The following is a 22610-nucleotide window of genomic DNA, read 5'->3' as shown; positions in this document are numbered from 1 at the left end:
TTAAAGGCATGGTTAAAAAATCATAAGGCAAAAGGAATGCTATTTCGTATATGTACATTGACAGTTGTTTCCTTCATTTCATAAAGTAGATGTGACATATCTTGAAGGCCGGATTGATTGCTAATAATAGATATATTCCTTCCAGAAAGTCTGTCGACCACAGATGTTTAAAATTTGTTATACCTCTCTAATACCTACTCAGGATTAAAACATATGCCTGGAATATTATTTTAAGTAACACGTGTTCTTCAATTACACTATAAGATTAATACGTAACCATTTATATTTTTGACAATATGTATCTGATATTTTAAGGAATGCTTATTTTCCCAAGACGCACACGTATTTAAAATAAACATATCTTTCCTTAAATCAGGTATATTAGATCCTCCTTGTGTTTGTTATTTTAACACATATTTTTATTAGTTTCAGAAGGAATCGGAAGCAGTTGTGAAGACAGCGTGCAATGTTACTCAAAGATTCAATTCAGCGGTTGTCAACATAATAAATGTGTGTGCCAACAGCATACTCATGAATACAATGGGTCATGTTACAGAGACGTTGGTAAGTTTGTTGGAATTCTCATGTATAAAACTAACATACTAGTGAATTACAGAAAAGAGAATTCTGAAATACATAGTATTTTCTAAATCATAATTTCGAGAAGTCGTGAAGTCGAAATTCTGGAAATTTAAATAAAAATACTCTGCCAATATCCCTGCCACTTCAATACTGTTACAGGAAATTACCACTTCCATTTAAGTACATTATTACACGTTTTTTCAGTGACTCTAAATATGGTAATACATATAATACGATATTGATCTGATATAGCTATAACAATATGATTATACATCTTTCTAAATTTCAGCACCCTGCATCTTGATAACCAATGGCATTAAACTTTTAGTTCACTAAAGCTTGTTTCAAAATAATACAAGGAACAACATCCTATATACAAAAGCTCATAAAAATATGATTGTTGTAGCTGTTCTTCGAAATATGACCTGAAAAGTCTTATCGGAAAATAACTATTTTACTTAAAAACATTTTTTTTATTTTCCAAAATAGTAGTGTGGCAATATAAAACGGTATGTAAATGCTTATAATATATTTATAATAGTATACTACTATAGTATATTTGGTTAAAGGGATAAAAAACGTATTCTTCATGAATTATCTAAGCACGATGTTAGCGGCGATTTGCATAAATCCACGAATAAAAAAAGGATGAAATAGTATTTCATCTGCTCATCTATAAATTAGTAGATCAAGAAGTTATCCACATATTTTTTTGGACTAAAATATTGGGACTTTTCTTATACCACTTTTCATTTCGGAGCCCCATTTTCAAATACAGGGTGTCAAAAATTTAAAAAATTATTTTTATTGATAACTCCAGTAATTGTAGAGATAGATATTTATTTGAAATTTAGCACATATTTTGATCTTAAGTCGGCACACTTTCTGTGTAATTTTGGTTTAAAATATCAAAGCGCGAACGGAGGGGAGGGAGGTTGCAGTACGTACCTATGGACCTCCTATTTTTTTTGAGTACACCTATGCTTTCCAAATAATTGTTTTAGATAAAGCGACGTTTTATTCTATTTTTCTTTCACTCTCGTAAGATTTTTATTTGGGGCCTCGTTTACGAGATATTGTAACTTTTTTTGGATACGCGACATCAATTTAGTCGACGTTACACTTTAATTTTTGGCATTTTATGAAAAATTTCTTTTATATGGTACCAATACTAACTAAACAACAGTTAAAGAAACAAATTATACGAGGTAAAGAGCACTTTAGACTGAAACCACATATTTTTATTTGGGCTATACGAGATTTGCAATTTTTTCAGATATATTAGGGTATTGCAACCCCTCTCCCCTCCGTTCGCGCTTTGATACTTTGAGCAAAAATTAAACAAAAAGTGTGCCGACTTAAGATCAAAATATGTGCCAAATTTCAAATAAATATCTCTACAATCACCGGAGTTGTCAATAAAAATCGTTTTTTAAATTTTAGACACCCTGTATTTGAAAAAGGTCTCCGAAGTGAAAAGTGACATAAGAAAAGTCCCAATATTTTAGTCCAAAAAATATGTGGATAACTTCTTGATCTACTAATTTGTAATACCCTGTATAAGTTTCCTTCTTATTTCTATATTGGGGGGGGGGGGGTCCGTTATAACTGTCCCCCCATCTAACTCCCTTAAAAGTTAAAAAAGTGTAAACACAAAAATGTTACTATGTTTTATCTAGGTTATCATGGCATTCTTATAATTTTTATAAACTGTCTAACATATGAAAACAAGTAATGTTTTTTTAAATAAAACAGCCTGTATATTTTTAAAGCTTTTTTTTAATCTAACCATATCATATAATCCCTTGAGTGGTTGACCAATATTATTTAGACAAAGTATATTCTGAACGTATCTTCAATAGTTTTATTTAATCGAGACTGCAATGAAAACAGTATGCCTTGTGATGACAATTAAATCTTATATCAAATATGTTATAGCTCTTTCTCCGCCTGTTTGTAGCGCGTTATTATAAAATGCTTAATGAAAATTTTGATATAATTTGTGCACATATTGGAAATAAAAAAAATGGTGCAGCGCCCAGCGACAACATAAACGGGTATTTGGCAATATTAGAGAAGTTTCATGCAAAAAAAGGGAATTTGTAGAACTAAAAACTTTAAAAAGAAAATTTAGTCATTGTGCTCGGAACAAAGATGTAGAATTGAATATTTTATTATATGTATTTCCATGAAAATCCCGAAAAGTCTAATAGAGAAGCAGAACGTGATATGTACATCTCTAAGACACAAATTGTAAGGATTGTCCAAAGAGAAAAAGGTCAATACATTAAGTATGTAGTGGATGAGATGGCCAAAGATCGAGGAATTCGTGTACTCCGTTTACCGCCATACCACTGTTAATTAAACCCAATTGAGTTGGTTTGGGCACAAATAAAGAATGAAATTGCACGAAAAAACACCACATTTAAAATAAACGACGTGAAATTATTATTACAGGATGCTATTAATCATGTCACTGCTGAAACATGGTGTAAGTGTATTGGACATGCACAGAAAGAGGAACAACGTATGTGGGATCTTGATACAACGGTAGAAGTGTTCATAGAACCAGTCATTATTCATTTGGGTGAAGATGATTCTAGTGATAGTGATAGCAACAGTGATATGTGAAATATATAATGTGAATAATGTGATATGTAAGTATTTAAATATATTAATAGTGAAGTGATTATGTGGCAGTGAAGTGAAAGTGTGACAGTGATAATATTCGTGAGATAATTATTATAAAATATGTAAGTACCTACTTAAATAAATATATTAATAGTAAACATTACAATATTTTGCGGCGGCGTAAGCCGGGCGGTGGTGGGTTATCGATGCCCTCTTGGGGGGTGTTTTATAGAAAACACTTAAAATTTAAAAACGAAATGTTACTAAAATATTTTTGAAGTTTTCTCGGTAAAACCTCTAAAAATAATAGATGTTATGTTTTATTATATTTTTTCCATATTTTCTACATCTTGTTGCCTTTTACGTATACACGCCTATTGATTTTCGATCCCCGCACGCCTCATCCTCCTTACTAGTCCAAGAGCTAGCGATGAATCACTATCTATAATTTCGGCCGTCGAGTATACGTAAAAATACTAAAATTTTTATGATTGCACTTTCTTTTTATACCATTATTATTTATATTTTCTTCTGTATATTGTAATAAGGGAGTTGATTGGGGGGGGGGGGGTCAATTATAATGGACCAAAAAAAATTACTTTAAACAATATGCGACTTTTAAATAGCTGTACAAAACAACGCAAAAAGTGACCTTTTCATCAAATAAAAACAAATTATATTTTCTATTCTAGGAATGTGCGTCCACCTTGTATTTTTCAATGAAAATAAATTCGACAAAAATATAACAGGATAAAAGTTATTAAAAAAACCAGTTTCTTTTCCCAGATGTTTGTCGACGTATTTTAAAAGTGCCAATCACTAAATATAAAGAGATGTATCCTCGAAATAACTTATTCAGTTTCTTAATCGCAATAATAATAATTGTGTCACAACATAAAAGCCTTAATAGCTGTTAGTAACAAACAGTAACTCTAGTTTTCTTTCTTACAGTCGGTTCTTCTCATATTCTCAATTAGTAGAATGAGTAATGCACTGTCAGAAGAAAAAATATAGTTAAGGAATTAACAACGAAACAAATGCCGACGTCCAAGTTTTTATAACCTACTTTGATTAATAAATCATTTTAAACGTTACTACAACTTCTACGCCACTTAACTAATTCACCATTTCGCTTTTTGTACAAGCTTTGGTTTGTCACTTGAAGATATATGATACAATTTGTTGCATAGAGCACTAAATAATTGAATGATGACAAATTGGTATTTTGACGAGTTCATATTTCACTTACCCTTACTCACAATGAATTTTTATCATGCATCTAGTTAGTAGCTATCTATTATACTTTCCTTATTATATTTTAGATTTTGTCTTATGGATGCGTTGGTGCCACTTATAAAATATAAAAATTAATTAGACCCTACTGAAGTTCATTTTGAATTTTTGTCACACTATACAAATTTTTCAAGCAAACAGGGAAAAACAAATAAATATGCTACAAATAAATAATTTTGGACAACACGACCACATGTTCTGAGATTGTTGATATCTCATTTAGTATTCGTGATATTGTTATTTGAGTGCAACGATTTTTTAAATGTGCGGTTTTCTGAAACAAGGTAAAATTTTACGTGAAACTGGGAACTCACGGAAACGTTTCAACTTTTGAAAAAAACTTACGGCGATGATGCTCTGGGTGGTACGAATGATTTTCACGGTTTAAAAGTGGTCGTCAGTCAATTGAAGACGGTCCTGGACCACGAAGGCCATCGACTTCAACTGATGACTCGCACGTTCAGAAAATATATTGCAAAAGAGGTTCGTATATCAATTGGGTCATTCTGTGAAATTTTGTTGAAAAATTGAACATGCATCGAATTGCAGCAAAATTTGTTCCTTGTTTGATGACCGAACAACAGAAAAAAAATCGTGTGGACTTTGTCGGCAACTCCTTTTTGAATCCAATGACGATGAAAAATATCACCGTAATGGTGTGGCAAATGATCTCCATACCCCAAGAAAGCCCGTCAGTCTCGATTCATTGTCAAAGTGGTTTTTTCGACTTTAATGGAATTTGGAATTCTTGTGTCAAGGTGAAACAGTGAGCCGTATAGGTATTATCAAGGCGTTTTATAACAATTACGTTAAAAAATCGTCAAAAAGAGTTGTGGCGAGACAATTTATGCTTCTTGCACCTTGACAATGCGCATGCACACTCGGTTTTACCAATTTATCAGTTTTGTGCAAAAAATCAGATTACTGTCCTCCTTCACCCCCTCCTCACTCTCCAGATCTGTCTCCTTGCGATTTTTTCTTATTTCCGAAATCAAAATCAGTGCTGAAAGCGCGCGGTTTTCAGACTCTTGATGATATCAAAGCAATATTTAAAATTCAGTTAACGTATACCTCAATAAACAATTTAAGAAACAAATTCACGATGTGAGAAGTTTGTCACCTTACTGGCCTCTCCTTTCTGCTTTATGTTTTTATTTATCCTTCTTATAAATAAATGCGACTTCTTGCTAAATCATGATGCACTCTACCCACACCTATGATTTACCGGTGGCCTATCCTTTAAAATGTTTAATTTTGCTTATATTACGGGAAATATGAACCGTTGGAATTTAATTTAATACAACACTATTTACCTTATCTTCTTATATTAGTTACATTTTATATCAATAAAATACTTTATACTAGATGAAAAACCATAACGTAATGTATGTATGTATAATTGCAATCTTTAAAACTCCTCCAAAAATGTTTTTAAAGCACACTTCAGCAGACTAAAATTTGGAAAGGGTCCCATCAATACAAAATCGAATTTATGTTATATTCGACTGACTGATAGGGATCATTGATTCCCTCGCCGGGAATATTCTTAATAGTTACATGTTTCTAATCGTTCTTGATATTAGCTACAACCTTAATGTAATCATATACATGGTCTGCTCAGGAAATAATCGAATATTTTGAATTAGGCGCTAATTGAGATATTTACTGATAAGAGGTTGAAAGCATTGCGCTGCTCATAACCTCCTCTGTAACCACATGTTCTCAGATAGTAAATATCTCACTTAGTTTTCGTAATAAGTATTGTCATTTGAGTGCAATATGTTTAAGTGTAAGTGACGATTTTTTGAAACAACGATGCAATGTAAAATTTTGCGTGACACTGGGGAAAACTCACGGAAACGTTTCAACTTATGAAACAAGCATACGGAGATGTTGCTCTCGGTAGTAGGCAATGTTATGAATGGTTTTTACGATTTATAAGTGGTCATCAGTACATTGATGATGATTCTCGACCAAGGAGGCCTTCGACTTCAACTGATGATTTCCACGTTCAGAAAATCTAAGATCTGGTGCATCTCAATAGGGATATGCCATGAAATTTTGATTGAACATGTTGCAGCAAAATTTATTCCTCGTTTGATAATAGAACAAAAAGAAAATCGTGTGGTCTCCTTGAAGAATCCAATGATGATGAAACATTCATTCAAAGAATCATACCGGTAGGCGAATAGGGGAGGGCAGTACTTTGAAGGAGATAAGGACCAATAATGTATAAAATTAATAATACATTTAAAAATAAAATTCGGAAATTTTCTGAACAGACCTCGTATATATTTATAATAAAATTTAAATACAATCGTATTTTAATCAAATATTCGTTTTTATGTCAAATATAGATATTCTGTTGCTTCAGTGATACTAATATAAATCGATTATAGCTAACATTAATTCAAAAAAATAGCGATGAAATATGGGATTGTCATTAGAAATAAAATATTTTTCTCCGTGCGGCAAAACAAATAAAAGGTCCCCATTGAAAATACATATTTCATTGCATTTAAGGTGAAGATTATCTACAACTTTTTATTATTTAGAAAGAAGTGGACAATATTAAAAATCATTAACAAAAAAAAAATAGGTATATACCGGACGGGACATTTATCTTCAGACAAATTAATATCTCGGTTGGACTCGATCATTTCGAAAAAAGATTCAGACAAAAATTGTAGGGCACCGAGGGGGTCATTGAAAGGTCCATGTTACGACTTCCGGTCTACACCGTAAATGGTGTTTTTAGGCGGGAAGTTGACTTTCTTAAATGCAAATACGCAATTTTTACCACAGATTTCGATTGAAAATAAAAAAAAACGTTTTGTTCTTATTATGTGTTCGATTCAACTCATATTTTGGCCATAACACTTTTTTTAAATGTTTCATACAAAAGTTGTAGGGTGAAAAGTGAGCTATCTTGACATGACCTTGAAGGTCGTTTGAAGATCAAATTCAAAACTACAAGAGCGCGAAGTTTTAAAAATATGAACTTAATTTAAAGATCAAGATCAAGGTCAAGGTCATTTTCAAAGTCATGTCAAGACAGACCTCTTTTCATCCTACAACTTTTGTATGAAACATTTTTTTTCAAATTTTTTGTTTTTTTATGGCAATTTTATGGCCAAAATATGGAAAAAATAAAAAGAACAAAAAGTTTTTTTTCGTTTTTCAATCGAAATCCGTGGTAAAAACTGGTTGTTTCCATTAAAAAAATCAACTACTGGTGTAAAAACACGTCCGGTTTAGACCCGAAGTCGTAATATAGATCATTCAATGGCCCCCTCGGTGCCCTACAAGTTTTGCCTGAATTTTTTTTCGAAATAATCGAGTTCAATCGAGGCATTATTTTGTCTCAAGATAAATGCCCCACCCGGTATAGGATTTTTGAATTATTAAACTGATATTGACGACGTCTTATTATATGGACAAAGTTTAATACCTGTATGACTCCTTCCTACGCTAATTTAAATATTAAGAACATACCGCTCTGGTTAATTAATTGGACTAAATAAATATTAGTCACTGTCTGAAAAATGGGCCCTTATGTTAAGTTCAGTTTGTAACTTGATACCATGTTTTACTATTTTACCTACACCATTACCAACACCCTTCGGATAATTAGTTAGAGAAGAAACAAGGATTTAGCTTGTCTAAATAATATGTTGAAGTTAATTAAGCGATTCATTATCTCTGACACTTCGGTGCGAGAAATAAAGGGATTCCGGAGGAATGGAAATATTTTCATGAGAAGGTTACATTAACACGTAAGTGCCGGAGTGCATTTGAGTTTGATAAAATTAAATAGTAGTAAAACAGGGAATCATTTAAATGATAAAAGTGGAAAAGAAAACGGAACGTCTTCTAAATAAGTATATGTGTTTCATGTTAATGTAGAGGTTTGAATGACGAGGCATTTAGACTGCGATTACTGTTATCTTCTATACCCCATAAGAGAAATGTTGCCCTATATAGGTCAAAAATTTAAATATTATAGATACATCTACTCTATATACTTTAAGTGAAATTTATGTTTCCATATCTATTAATAAGCTCTACAGGGTGAGTCGAGAGGATCGAACCAAACTCCAGGAATGGATTCTACACATCAAAATAATAAGAAGAACGCAAATGTTGTTATGCGAATTTGATTTGTTTTCAATTTATAGCGTAATTACAAGTTTTAAAAATTTAGTTTAACATTTGATTACACTTTTGTACGATTAATTTGTTATAAAACGCCAAGAACTTATTCAAATTTAGAGTATGCAAATATGGTGTTTGTTTATGGTTTTTATAATGGGAATGCTAATGCTGCTGTTGACGAATATCGTCAACGGTTTCCACATCACAGATGTCCCGATAGAGATGTGTTTATCAAAATTTTCAACAAACTGTGAGAAACCGGAAAGCTTCCCAGTGCTAGTAAAACATCTGAACGAGCTCATCGACGAGGTTTAGAAATAGAAAATATTCTGGATCTAGTAGAAGATGATGACCAGCTCATGAAGAATTGCTTTTCAATTGGTCATTCCACAAAAAAGAGTAATGAAAACCCTCAACGAGAAACGCTTATATCCGTACCATGTACAGAGAGTACAGTACCTACAACCGGAGGATTATACTAGCAGTATCTCGCATACTTTTTAAGAATGAAGCAACAGTTACCTGTGACGGCATTACTAGAAAGTAATTTTCGGCAAACGTGTGGTGTGGTTAATTAGCCTTTTCATGGAGAATCGACTCACAGGAGACTACTACTTAATTTTTTTACAAAATAAATTACTACTAGTACTACTAGAGAATGTTCATATAAACATGAGAATTCGAATGTACTACCAGCACAATGGAAGTCCTGTACATTTGCCTCGTCCAGTCATGCTACATTTGAACGAGATTTCAAGAGCGTTGGATTGACCGCGATGGTTCTATTAGTTGGCCTTCAAGATCTCCAGACCTCAGCACTAGATTACTGTTTATGGGGGGGGTTTATGTTTATTTAAAGTAAACACTCGGGTGGCACTAATTCAACCTATCACCAGCACTTATTAAAGAAAGACCTGCAGAAATCAGGAGAGCCACAGGCCAGACGAGGCAGAAAATATTTAGATGTCAATGATGGTGTTTTTGAAGATTTAATCAAAGAACGCTGTGAATGTCAATAAATTAATTTTTTATATTAAAAACAAATGAAAATCCCATAATAACATTTGAGTTTTTTTCTTATTTTTGTCTTTTTATCTGTTGCTGTTAAAAAAGGACAAAACGCATCCATACATCCAAATGTCAATACCGAACGCTACTATTATCAAAGTACAGAATATTTATTCTGTAAACTTTGCTATTATACAGTTGGACGAGCTGAAGTCTCAATTCCCTGAGTGGGTGATTAGTTCCAATTGTTATCATTATCCTCGTCTAGGTTCAAGGATTATCCAATTATTCACATATCAATACTGTATTTATAGTTAATGTGTGAGCTATAAACAAAATGATAATTGAATACCAATTATTATGTCCCAAATACAAATTCGCTTCTCACTACAGGGATCTCGGAAACGGTAAGAGGTACGAAGTAGCTTAAATGGGGGCAAAGTTGCGTAATCAGGGGACCAACATTATGCCTCTAAAAAATCAAGGCTAACATGATTAGTTTTCGAAATATTTGAAAAAAACCGAAATTTTGGAAATCCGTTTTTGTTTCATTTCAGCCTTGTTTGAGGTGATATTGAAAAAAGAAGAACACTTTCTCATGGCCACTTTTTGCCCTCTATCGAATGGCATAATCAATTTTTATATGTAACGTTTCGTCTCTCCAGGACCATCATCAACTTCATTTTTTTAAATACGACCCTAGAAATTTTATTACATTTTTTGCAAGCCTTCATGACCCCCAATACTGTACTGCCCTAGCCCGAACAAGATTCAGACCTTTTGTCTCGAAAAATTCATCTTCAATGTATTCGTTCCAAATTTATATAATTTTTTTATTTAGATGTCTATGTTTATTGAATTATCGTACACTCTAAGTGTCGTTATACCCTGTGAAATAAACCTAGTTTGTTACACTAAAACATTATTAGAGTTTTAATCTCCATCACCTGGTCATATATAATTCAATAAATTGTTGCATCAAAATTAAAACATTATTGAAGGATGTAATAAAATTTCCAGGGTCGTATTTGAAAAAATGAAGTTGATGATGGTTCTGGAGAGACGAAACGTCACATATAAAAATTGATTATGTCATTCGATAGAGGACAAAAGTTGTCATGAGAAAGTGTTCTTCTTCTTTCAATATCATCTCAAACGATACTGAAATAAAACAAAAACGAATTTCCAAAATTTCGGGTTTTTTCAAATATTTATTATGCAAGTACAGCCTGTATATGCGATCTTTTTTGAATGGCTTACATAGTAGTAGAACGTGCTAATGCCACAAAATTGCTCCGAGCATTGAATTTTATGACGAAATCAACGATCAAAGGAGCGGACGTTGACTCGGCTAATTGTATGTATATCTGCCTCCTAATTGTTTTTGTTGTTCTTGGGCTAGGCTCTGTTGGACGCGAAACTACTATTAGAACTCTTAGACCGCCTTGATGTTGATTTCGATTCTCATTGTTGGTTCTAAGACCGCTGCGAGCGGACCTGTTCCTCAAACAATGATTTTCCTTATGAGATGTTCCAACAACCTCTGTAACTGGTTGCATCCAATGCTTCTAAACGTTTTTTCGACATTCCTCACCATTGGCGTTTTCAGTGATAACTCTGCGACTGTATAACTTGTCACATTTTTAGCTTTGACCTTTGGTGAGAAACAGTTAGATAAATATTGCTCTACATCGACTAAACAAAACAGCTACACATATAGAAACAAAACATTTAAATACTTTTTAAGAGAAACGAAGGTTTAGTTAGGGAAGTTTAAGAAAACAGAATGAAATCGAAAAAGACTAATGATAATGATTGATTAATTATGAGAGAAGGGACACTGTAGGGAAAATTTGTGTTTATATGGATACCTGCCTACTTACATAGCGATACATTCGAATCAGATTCCTGAAAGAACATCTAATAAAAAGAAATCAATATTAACAGTAATGAAATTATCGAAAAAAAATACACACCCTCCAATTAGAAATATGATAAAATACGTAGTAAATGTATACACACCAACAGTTAAAGGAGAAAATTTTACCTAAGGATTCAAATAAAAACATACAAACTATACCTAGATAGAACTTTTGATACTGGTTAATACCAAACAAAATAATAACGTGTTACACCTTGAACATACACATATATATTTAATCTAGTTTATTAACTAAACTAATTGTCATCAAAGGTACTGGTCTGAAGAAGTTTATGAATGTAAAGGAAAAAATAATAACAAAAAAAACATAAGTTTATTTAAGTTTGACGTGTATCCATTGGTATCAGTAGCAATAATTATAAACAATCAGGCTGAATTCCATCATGACAGGATATATTATGATATAAGAAGATTAGTGTTTGCAGGTTTTATTGTATTAATTAGGCTTACTTACTTATTATTTTTGATATATTATCAACTCTTATAGTTATCGGATTACATTTATTTAAAATGGTAATTGTACACGTAAATTTCGAAAACTATGTTTCTCTAAGTCATGTCATATACAGTCAAAATTGCTAGATGTTGGTGGTAAATCATTTAAAAAATGACTCAGTCAAAGACAAAATTGTATTTATTTGGGGAAATGCTTTTGTTTACAGAGATTTACGTATGTTTGTAAAATAACATTTTTACATAAAATCGTACAATATTGAACACACTGACAATTCCTTAAATGCTAATTCCAACACTTCTTATCCTCTTTCATAAATATTTATTATCACACATCGTTTTCATAGAAAATGCATGAGTGTTGAGTAATTGATACCGACATTACCCATGAACGGGAATTCATTTATTTATTTTATTCACGGTATAGCCCCATTAAACTTTAAATACTGTGCAAGAAAATAAATGCCACAACTGCTGAATAAATTGTTAAAATAATATACAAGAACCCTATATTTTAACATTCAGTAACTCATAGAGTTTAGTACATGAATTACTTCTAAGAATTAAAAATATATTTATAGAGGATGTTGTCTGCCTATGTCTGTCAAAATGAAATAGTGAAAGTAATAGAGTATACTCGTATGAATAAAAGTCCAGAATTTAATGTGAGGTCCGAGGTTCAGCCAAAGACATTTTTAGTGTTGAATATTCATAATGTAGGGCCTCTTGAGATAGTGAAATATTATGTCTAGCCCTGTGTTTATTTATGTTACGGTACGGGATACCGATGTGAACTATAGAGAAGGTATTCGACGCTGAGTCGTCCTAGTATACAGTTTATACCTTTACATATATGTATTCCATTTTTAAAAGTATTATTAAAGTAATTTAAGACTAAGTGAGTTGCTAATTTCGGCTTGTCCTGACATTAAGTTATTTTAAATATTCGCCTTTTGTAGTACACAACAATCGAATGTCACGGTTCTGAACAAGACTGGGAAGAACTTTTTATTGGTCTATATGTATAATTATCATTATATATTGCAAAAACGTTAGATCTTAAAAAAAAGAGATTTTTTAATGTGTGTACGCTCAACTGTCCGTTTTCTTATCTTCTGTAAAAGTGTTAAATGCTAAGAAGAATACATTAATTAATCGAATGATTATAATTAATTGAAAAACTCATGTCGATTTTTCATAGACCATATTATGTAGAGTTATTCGTTGGCATTTTTTCGATAATACTGAGAATTTCTTCCTCAATTTTATAACATACGATTTGATCGAGCTCTTTCACGGTTTTCTTATGGTGAACGATGAAGACAAATACATTTTTGACATCTAAGGTGTGCCCTGTTATGATAGTGCTCCGCATATAGTCGAGATGGTCGTACAGAATTTTGACAACGGTCCCTGTAAATTAAAATTATATCCACAAGGTCCTTACTATTCTATTCATGCAACAATAAGCTGACAGAACTAACAAGTAAATAAACCAACCCATCGAAATCTCAAATTAAAATTTAGAATAAAAGCGATTATTAAAATGTCAAAAAGCTACGACATTATATAGAATTTAGGGAATTACAGCAGACATTGATTTATTTCTGCATCATAGTAGCGGTATGTGTGATTTATTAGAGAACCTGCGTCCGAAATCTGGTTAACTTGAAATGTAAATATTTAAGTTATTATAAAGCTTTTATTATAGTATTTTTTTTGAACCCCTTAAGGTTAAAATGAACCATACAGGGTAGGCCCGCGTTATTTCGTAAAAACGATGTTAGTGACATACTTCTTCCAAATTTAAGCACTTCAGTTTTCAGCAGCCGCCACTGGTGCTTGATGTATGCAATATACGCAATGACTATATTAAATTCAAAGTTTATTAGGCATTTCTTTCAAACAAACAAAATACTTACAATACAAAGTCAGAAGATTCTTCTGTATCCGAACAATTATTTGTGTCAATTTTTTCGTGTAACACTTCTCGCGATAGTAAGTTGTAGGACGGATATGTACTATAGATTGTGAACGTTGATTTAACAAAAACTGTGCTTTGTACAAAAATAAATGCAATTAATCTGATAAAAAAAGAAACATAAGAAAATACTGGAAACTTAATCGAGAACTGTACTTTAGATTGTTACTGTATTACAATATTATTAGTTCTGAAAAATATGTATATTTTAATTTTATTAAGAGAAAGTATTTTCTTATATTAAAATGCCATAATTAGCTTAATGCATACGCACATTACTAGATTAGTTACCTTGACCGCTAAGTTGATGTCTATCCCTGTCAGTGTGAGCAACTATGCAACTAAATAGGCAGTTATCCTGAAAATGGTAAATTATCACAAACAAATATACTTGCTTAATAGATGTACCCGAAAAAATCATACAGGGTGTCAGAATATTCACTACTATGCTGTCACCAGTACAGATTCGTAGGGTCGTTAATAAGATGATTTAACTAAAATTAATCCATAACCTCTATCCATCGTTGCTTCCGTTCAGTCACTAGAGGAATTCAACGTTGGTAAAAATTGTTTGTTAAATTTGGCTTATAATTTCATCTTTTTAAGTTTACTGCCCTAAGAGTTGTGACGCCTTAGAAATTATTTTTTCTAATTCCGCAAATATTTTCTTACGAAAGTTCTCATTGTTCTCAACAAGATTTATTAAAAAAGTTCTTCGATACCTGTTTCCACTCAAAAGATGTAAAATCTTGTAGAGAATAGCACTAGTTCACTGAAGTCTGTTACTGATTTTGTCAGCGTTTTCGTATCTTTCGGAACTGCTCCAAAAATTAGAATCATGATTATTTTTCCATTAAAACATAAAACACACCACAGAAATGAGACAACCCCCAAATCCAAAGCCAAAGGCTGTGCGGAAGGGGGCTACACTTGAGAAAACGCGGACAAACACCCATTATCCATCGATATTGCCAGTGCCGACACTGGGGATCGAACCCGGACCAGAATAGGCTGAGCTGAGAAATGCTTGTCACCGCACTCTCGACCGACTGCGTTACCGTGGCGATAACTATATTAAGTATTCTCATTTTAAATAAATGTAGTTAATTTGCAGAAAAGTATTTAAAGCTTATCAGTAATGAGTATAAACACTGAAAATCTCTTATTTTCCACGGTAACGCTGATCAAATAAGTACAGACTTGATATGATAGTGTTTAATTCCTCTGTGTATATCGTCTTACATATTTTCAAATAGAAGAAGTATCAAAATACTTTTTTTTTTAATCAAACTTGTTAGACTTTCATAGTATAATAATGTAAAATATTTACGAAATCGGTTTTGAAATAATGAAAAATAATTTCGATGACGTTAAGGCCTTGAGAGCGGTAAACTTACCAAGTTGGAAGTTGAAGTCAAATACCTACATACTTTTTATATGTACCAACATACCTCTGGCGATTTTCTATGTGATATTTTCGTTTTGGTGGCCAACCATCAGTTCCAGGTGACCTTGTGCCTAAACGAAATCAGTTTTTGATGTACCTATTATCCTAAATAATACATTTAGAGAAAAAGCTTTTAAAATGTAGGCTTATTGTTTTTGCGGACTCAATTCAGGGTTTCTTAAAGTTTTTCCTTTTTCATATTTTTTTCTTCTAATCATTCTATCAGTCATCAAGACAAATTTACTATACAAATCTGATTTAATTATCACAGAAAAGGATTTATTTGATAGTAAATTCTCCAAAGCGTTTGACAAAGTACCAATGAGAAGATTGTTGCTGCAAAATTCCACGAATTCCTAGATGTTCTATTATAATTTATTAGAACATCTAGGAATTCGTGGAATTTTGAATCGATGAATTCGGAACTTTTTACCTTACAGATTTTTCAAAGTAGGAGTGGGAGAATCTTTTTCCGAGAAAAGACCTGTTTTGAGTGGAATTCCGTAGTTTTCTGTATTGGGCCCATTACTGTTTCTCATTTACTCTAGTGATATCCAACATCTAGTTAGAAAGAAACTATCTTTTTACGCAAACGACACCAACCCTATCATTCACCACAAATTTCTTCAAAAAGATTTAACTTCCATCAGCAACTGGTGCAGCGAATGACTCCTTCCATTAAATACATCTAAATGTGTAGTGCTTCATCTGGGCAAGAATAATCCTCTCTTGCCATGTCATTTGAGTGGACTATTACTTACTACAGTGTCAACGCATAACGATTTAGGCGTCTCAATTAACACTAAACTCTTATGGTCAGACCATATAAGCTCAGTGTGCAAACGTGCAAATACTAGATTATTTTTATTCCGCAAAACTTTTTCAAATTTGTCTTTCGAAACGTCTTGCCAACTGTACTCTAGTTATGTGCGACCAATTATTGAATACGCCGGTCCGGTGTGGCGCTCCGATCTCGTCCGCGATCAAAAGTTACTGGAAAATGTTCAATATACAGCAACAAGGTTTTCCTTCGGACGTGTGAGACCCTCTTATACTGAACGACTATCAATGGTCAAGCTCACAAATTTCCAACAGCGCCGTCTTCGTGGAGATCTAATTATAACTTTTAAAATCTTAAAATACAATGTTGGAAATCTATCTCTGCTTACACTCTCAATGCAGACAACCGATTACCTGAACACGATTTGAAACTAAAAAAAGAAAATTTTAAATCCAGGACTAGGCAATTTTTTCTAACGAGCAGAATTTTTTCCAGCTGGAACAATTTACAAACATCGATTGTCAGTGAATATTTTTGAGAATAAACTAGATGCATGTCTGTTTTTTTTGGGCATAATAGGTTCTTCCTCTGCCCTAATCTAAATTGTAATAATAATAATAGGTACTAATAATAATAATTACTGCCTATATCAAAAAGTTACACAAATACAAATATACCTGCTAGCAAAAGTTTCATAATATATTGGATAAAGCGTTATTTGGGAAGAACTAAAATTATTTGCAAATTATTACGTCCCCTAGTGGCGAAATAAAGCAGTTAACATTAGGTTAGGTTAATAAGTTTAGTTAAGCTTCCTCATTTCTGAGCCCGTGTCCACGTCCGGTATAAATATTGTTGTCACTTAAAATAGTTAACAGAAGCGTCTATTTATACTCTAAATTATTCTAAATCACCATTAGACCAGGGCGGATCTGTCGAAATATCCCACTTCTTCGATGTAAGAGGGGGAAACTAATTTTTGCTGGAATACCTTCAGTACAACTCACATAATAAAAGTGTAGATCCCTAGATCTGCGCCAGATCCGGAACATTTTCAAAATTGCAAAAATGAGTTTTTTTACTTATATTTTGGAACCTATGCATTTTGGAAGAATATTGAAAAGGAAAAAAGTTTTAGAATTGAATTTTGCACAATATGCTGCAAGATAAAAATGTTTAAATTTATTACCGATGTTTCAAAATAGCAATCAATACACAGGTTTACAAAAAAAAAAGTCCGGACTATTTGACCAGACCATGCTATCCCGAGGTATTTTTGCGTTCTGAATCCGATCCCGGGGTCAGCTGAGCCCCATCACGTCAGAAAAACGGGATTTCAAGGTCATTTAGAGGTTAAAATGGCCATTTTTCGGAACTGGACCCGGGACAATTTCTCAAGGGATCTGTTAAGTTGGAGGGTGACTGTTTAGTTCTTGAATACCTTCCAAACATTGGAAAGGAGCCCTAAATCTCGACCGGGACTATCACAGAGCCACCCCAATGGATAAAATGTTGCCATGATTGTTGTATCTCGCGGATTTCGATCTTCCTGTCAAGGCATCCAACTTCGTCGATCCGTTCGCTGTGAGGTATTGACAGTGAACGCAGCATTACTATTAAACTGAACTCTGCTATTAGCATCACCCAAGAACAACGACGTGGACGTTGCAGATTCTGTTCCCTTCGGGGTGCTTGCTTACAGTGAGTCCCCTTGCCTCTCAGTTTTCTCCCTCCCAATTTTTGCAGATTCTGTTCCCTTCGGGGTGCTTGTTTACAGTGAGTCCCCTTGCCTCTCACGTTTCTCCCTCTCAATTTTTCAATCTTTCCGCGCTTGTTTATGGGGTCTACAGGTTTGCTCAAAACTCCTTCTAAGTGCCTTTCTCTTATGCCCCTTAAATAAATAAAAAGTAAGTAAAATAAATAAATCAGGAAATGGGCCTGCCCTGAGCAGCACCCAGAGCATGACTCCAAGGTTCCAAGGCCATTAGGGTCAGTGCTGGGTCCACTGTCAATATCTCACAGCGAACGGATTGCCGAAATTGGATGCCTTGACAGGGAGATCGAAATCTGCGAGGTACAACAATCATGGCAACATTTTATCCACTGGGGTGGCTCTGTGATAGTCCCGGTCGAGATTTAGGGCTCCTTTCCAATGTTTGGAAGGTATTCATGACCTAAACAGTCACCTTCCAACTTAACAGATCCCTTGAGAAATTGTCCCGGGTCCAGTTCCAAAAAATGGCCATTTTAGCCTCTAATTGACCTTGAAATCTCGTTTCTCTGACATGATGGGGCTCAGCCGACCCCGGGATCGGATTCAGGACGCAAAAATACCTCGGAATACCATGGTCCGGTCAAATAGTCCGGACTTTTTTTTTTGTAAACCTGTGTAATTAATGAAAAAAATGTAAAATAATCAAGTATTTTGGATAATTTTTTAAAAATATTTTAATTGCTCCGAGGGCATTCTAATTTTCGAAAAAAATGTTTACAGTATAATAAAACAACACCTCAAATTTCATTAAAATCGGTTCTATAGTTTTCGCAAAATAATTTTTTGAAAAAAATTTTGAAAAGAAAATTTCGAATTTTTAAAATGTTGCACAGCCTCAAATAAATAGATACTTGGAAAAATTTTTTACATAGAAAATACCGCTCAACCTTTCAAATGGTTTTTGAAAAATTGAAATCGGTTGATTAGGACGGCCACAGAAATTTTTAAAGTAAACACTCTTTTTTTATTTTTAAATAATTTGATTACATTTATCAATATGCAATTTAGTTTTTTTTCAAAAATTATATTTTTAAAGTACTCGGAAAAACGCTTCTTTTTTTTTTTTAAAAAAAGTTAAACGTTTACTGGTTCTCGAGATATAAGAGGTTATAAAGTTTATCAGCATTTACCGTTAATTTATAAACAATTTAGCAATAATCTTTGATCCAGTGGCTTCGTTTTTCCGAGTTCTAGGCTGGAAAAAAATTTCATATCCATAAGTGACTCAAAACACGAAAAGTGGAGAAGGGGGCTTTCGCTCCGAGACTGAATTCAGAGGTTCAAAATGCGAAGGTACGAAAAAAAATTGCATTATTTCGGCTTCTAATGGACCAATTTCGATGTTTTTTTTTATCCGATGTCTCGCGAGCCAAGGAATTCGAATATTGTAATTCCAACTGTGTAATTTGCACATATTTTGTTATAAACAAAGTTTATTATTTATGCATTAAATATATTGTATATTTTACCTTATGCTATTGCATGTTTTTTCAATGAAAAAATTTATTTACGTATATATTTCAACACTCTGAATATGAATATACCGTGTGATTCAGTTTTGTATTTGCGGCCTCGTATCTCTTATTTTAACAAATAGCTATAACAAACCTATATATTTTTAAATCGCCTCTTAAACTCTATCAAATGACATTATTAGATCGTTTCTATGGTAACATATGTCAAAATTGCTATAGTCAACTGTTTTTATTTAAATGGCACACTATATATTTTTCTATCAAATCTGGAAGATATTTTTTTTTCTGCGTTCAGCTATGTAAGGAAGTCTATAGTTTCATTAGAAATATTGCTAGAAAAACAGTAAAAAGGATGAACCCTATTTCTAGTAGCTTTATTCTGAAAAATGATAGCCAGCTGTGGAAACAAGTTATCATGTTTTTTAAAGTAACATATTTTATTTTTAATGCGATAATAATATAACAATTTAAAACAATATTTGTTTCAAATGTTCAAAATGACCTCCGACATTCTCCTCTTATTATGTTTTTAAGGTCGTCAATATCATTTAAGGGCAAAAAGTAAACTGTTTTTTTTAGGTAAGGCCAAAGAAAGAAATCTATAGGAGTGAAATCCGGAGATCTAGCAGGCCATTTAACATCTTTATCGAATGCTCTTCATCTCTTGCCTTTCTGGGTTTAAAAACTCTGCTTTTATTTTCAAAACATCCATCTGCCGCCAAATTCCTGGCGAACTTTTCGAAAATTTTATCTGATGGAACTTGTCTCTGCAGAAAACGATGTTGGTATAAATGCCTGGCAGCTTTAGCGTTCTTTCGGCACTCTCCATAAATTAAAATCATATCTAGTTTTTCTTGGTTACTGAAAGTATTCATGTTGTAATGAGTTATAGATAGAATAGGTAGGTATAAAATTTCAATTATTTTGACAAACCGTTATTTAGAAACGTCAAAATTCAGTTGTTTCCGCAGCTGGCTACCATTTTTCAGAATAAAGCTACTGAAAGTAGGGTTCATCATTTTTGCTGTTTTTCTAGTAATATTTCTAGTGAAACTAAAGACTTCCTTACGTAGCTGTACGCAGAAAAAAATATCTTCCAGAATTGATAAAAAAATATATAGTGTGCCATTTGAACAAAAACAGTTGACTACAGCAATTTTGACATGTTACCATGGAGACGATCTCATAATATCATCTGATAGAGTTTGAGCAGCGATTTAAAAATATATAAGGTTTGTTATAGCTATTTATTAAAATAAAAGAGATACGAGGCCGCGAATATCAAAACTGAATCACCCGGTATTTAGTTGCAATTATTACAGTTAGTTAGTAGTTTAGTTTAAACAATTTTTTTTGTTAAATACAGATAAAATTAAGAAAAAGTAGTACCTACTTTAAAATTATAATTTGGAAAAAAAAACTATTTGACAGGATAAGCGTTCTTTTCTATGTGACAAAATTTTCAAGTATCTAGATGCTTTATTTGAGGCTGTGCAACATTATTTTGAAAATTCGAAAAATGTTTTTCAAAATTTTTTTCAAAAAATTATTTTGCGTAAACTGCCTATAGAACCGATTTTAATGAAATTTGGTGTGTTGTTTTATTATACTCCAAAGTTTTTTTTACCAAAATTAGAATGCCATCGGAACAATTAAAATATTTAAAAAAAAATTATTTTGATTGATTATTTTGCCTTTCTTTCATCAATTGTTGCTGTTTTGCGACATCGGTAATAAATTTAAACATTTTTAACTTTCAGTATATTGTGCAAAATTCAATTCTTAAATTTTTTTCCCCTTCAATATTCTTCAAAAATGCATAGGTTCCAATATATAAGTAAAAAACTCAGATAAAATAGATATTTTTTAAAATTTTTAAAACATTTTTGCAGTTTTGAAAATGTTCCGGTCTTCGCCCAGATCTAGGGATCTACAGTTTTATTGTGTGAGTTGTACTGAAAGTAATCCAGAAAAATATTGCTTGCTCCCTCCCACATTCACCTCAAAACAGATCCGTCTTGGACTATATTTTTTTATTGAGGCTATGAAAATATCATTATTAACAAATTATTTATTTTTTAGAACTAGATCAAAATTGTAATAACGATGGCGAATGTGCCTTCGTACCTTTCTCAGAATGCCTCAATTCAAAATGCAGTTGTATGAAAAGGTACGTTGCAAGCATTAAGGGTTCTAGGTGTCTTCCATTGGCTGAAGGATTAAGGTCATCCTGTGTAGATAACGCTCAGTGCACTGAGATATTAGGAAGTGGATCAGAATGCTCGAAAGGAATCTGCGATTGCAAAGAAATGTATCAGTTCAACAATAAAACAAATAAATGCATCATAGATATACGTAAGAAAACATGTATTTAAATGTGTATATCAATAAGCAATGTAACATAATAAATACAGGGTGTAACAGCTACGTTGTGACAAACTTTCAGGATTGATGCTTATCCTCTAAACAAATAAAACACGGAAGTAACAGCAAGATTTAATAAATAAAACTAATCAGTGATGTCGGAATTAGGAGGAATGTGGTAGGTTTTAACTATCAAAAAAGTTATTTAACATTACAAATCTGTATGGATCATTCCCCTTTAAAGAGGGCTTTTACATGCACAATTTTTTGTCAAGCATTTTAGAAAATCTAGGTAAGTTAGAAACAATATCTCTTCATTGTACCAGTTACATAAATTTTCTTGAGGGTATAATACAACACTGACAATACATTCAGAATAAGGGAAAAAAGCATATTTTTACCTCGTATGTTCATCTTACCTTTGCTGAATTTTGCACGCCACGAACATACAGAAAATCGCGTATGGTATCTACTATACAGGTTAGGAAAGTACCGATGGTCCATCTGCCATTACGTGAGAGCGATAAAGTAAGACATAGAAATCTATGTGATAGAGAAGGATGGCTATAATGAAGGCGTCTCATAGTCACCGCCCGTTACGCCCTTCCACAAATAAGATCCACTTCTTATTTGTGGAAGGGCGAAATGGGCGGTGACTATTAGACGCTTTCATTATAGCCATCTTTCTCTATCGCACGGATTTCTATGACTTACTTTATCGCTC

General features: G+C 32.8%; 1 protein-coding gene across 1 annotated transcript in view; it reads left to right on the top strand.

Annotated features, from left to right (window-relative positions):
- Positions 1-22610, top strand: part of LOC108917962 (prion-like-(Q/N-rich) domain-bearing protein 25) — a 38163-nt gene that overhangs the window by 7028 nt on the left and 8525 nt on the right. Inside the window, exons 3-4 of the mRNA XM_018724788.1 lie at positions 427-564; positions 21605-21877. Coding sequence (XP_018580304.1) covers positions 427-564; positions 21605-21877 — 411 coding nt within the window. The remainder of the gene's footprint in view (positions 1-426; positions 565-21604; positions 21878-22610) is intronic.

This window comes from Anoplophora glabripennis, unplaced genomic scaffold (genome assembly GCF_000390285.2).
Source record: "Anoplophora glabripennis isolate ALB-LARVAE unplaced genomic scaffold, Agla_2.0 scaffold60, whole genome shotgun sequence".
Lineage (NCBI taxonomy): Eukaryota > Metazoa > Arthropoda > Insecta > Coleoptera > Cerambycidae > Anoplophora > Anoplophora glabripennis.
Note: the sequence above shows the minus strand (reverse complement) of the source record. Positions and strands in the feature narration are given on the sequence as shown.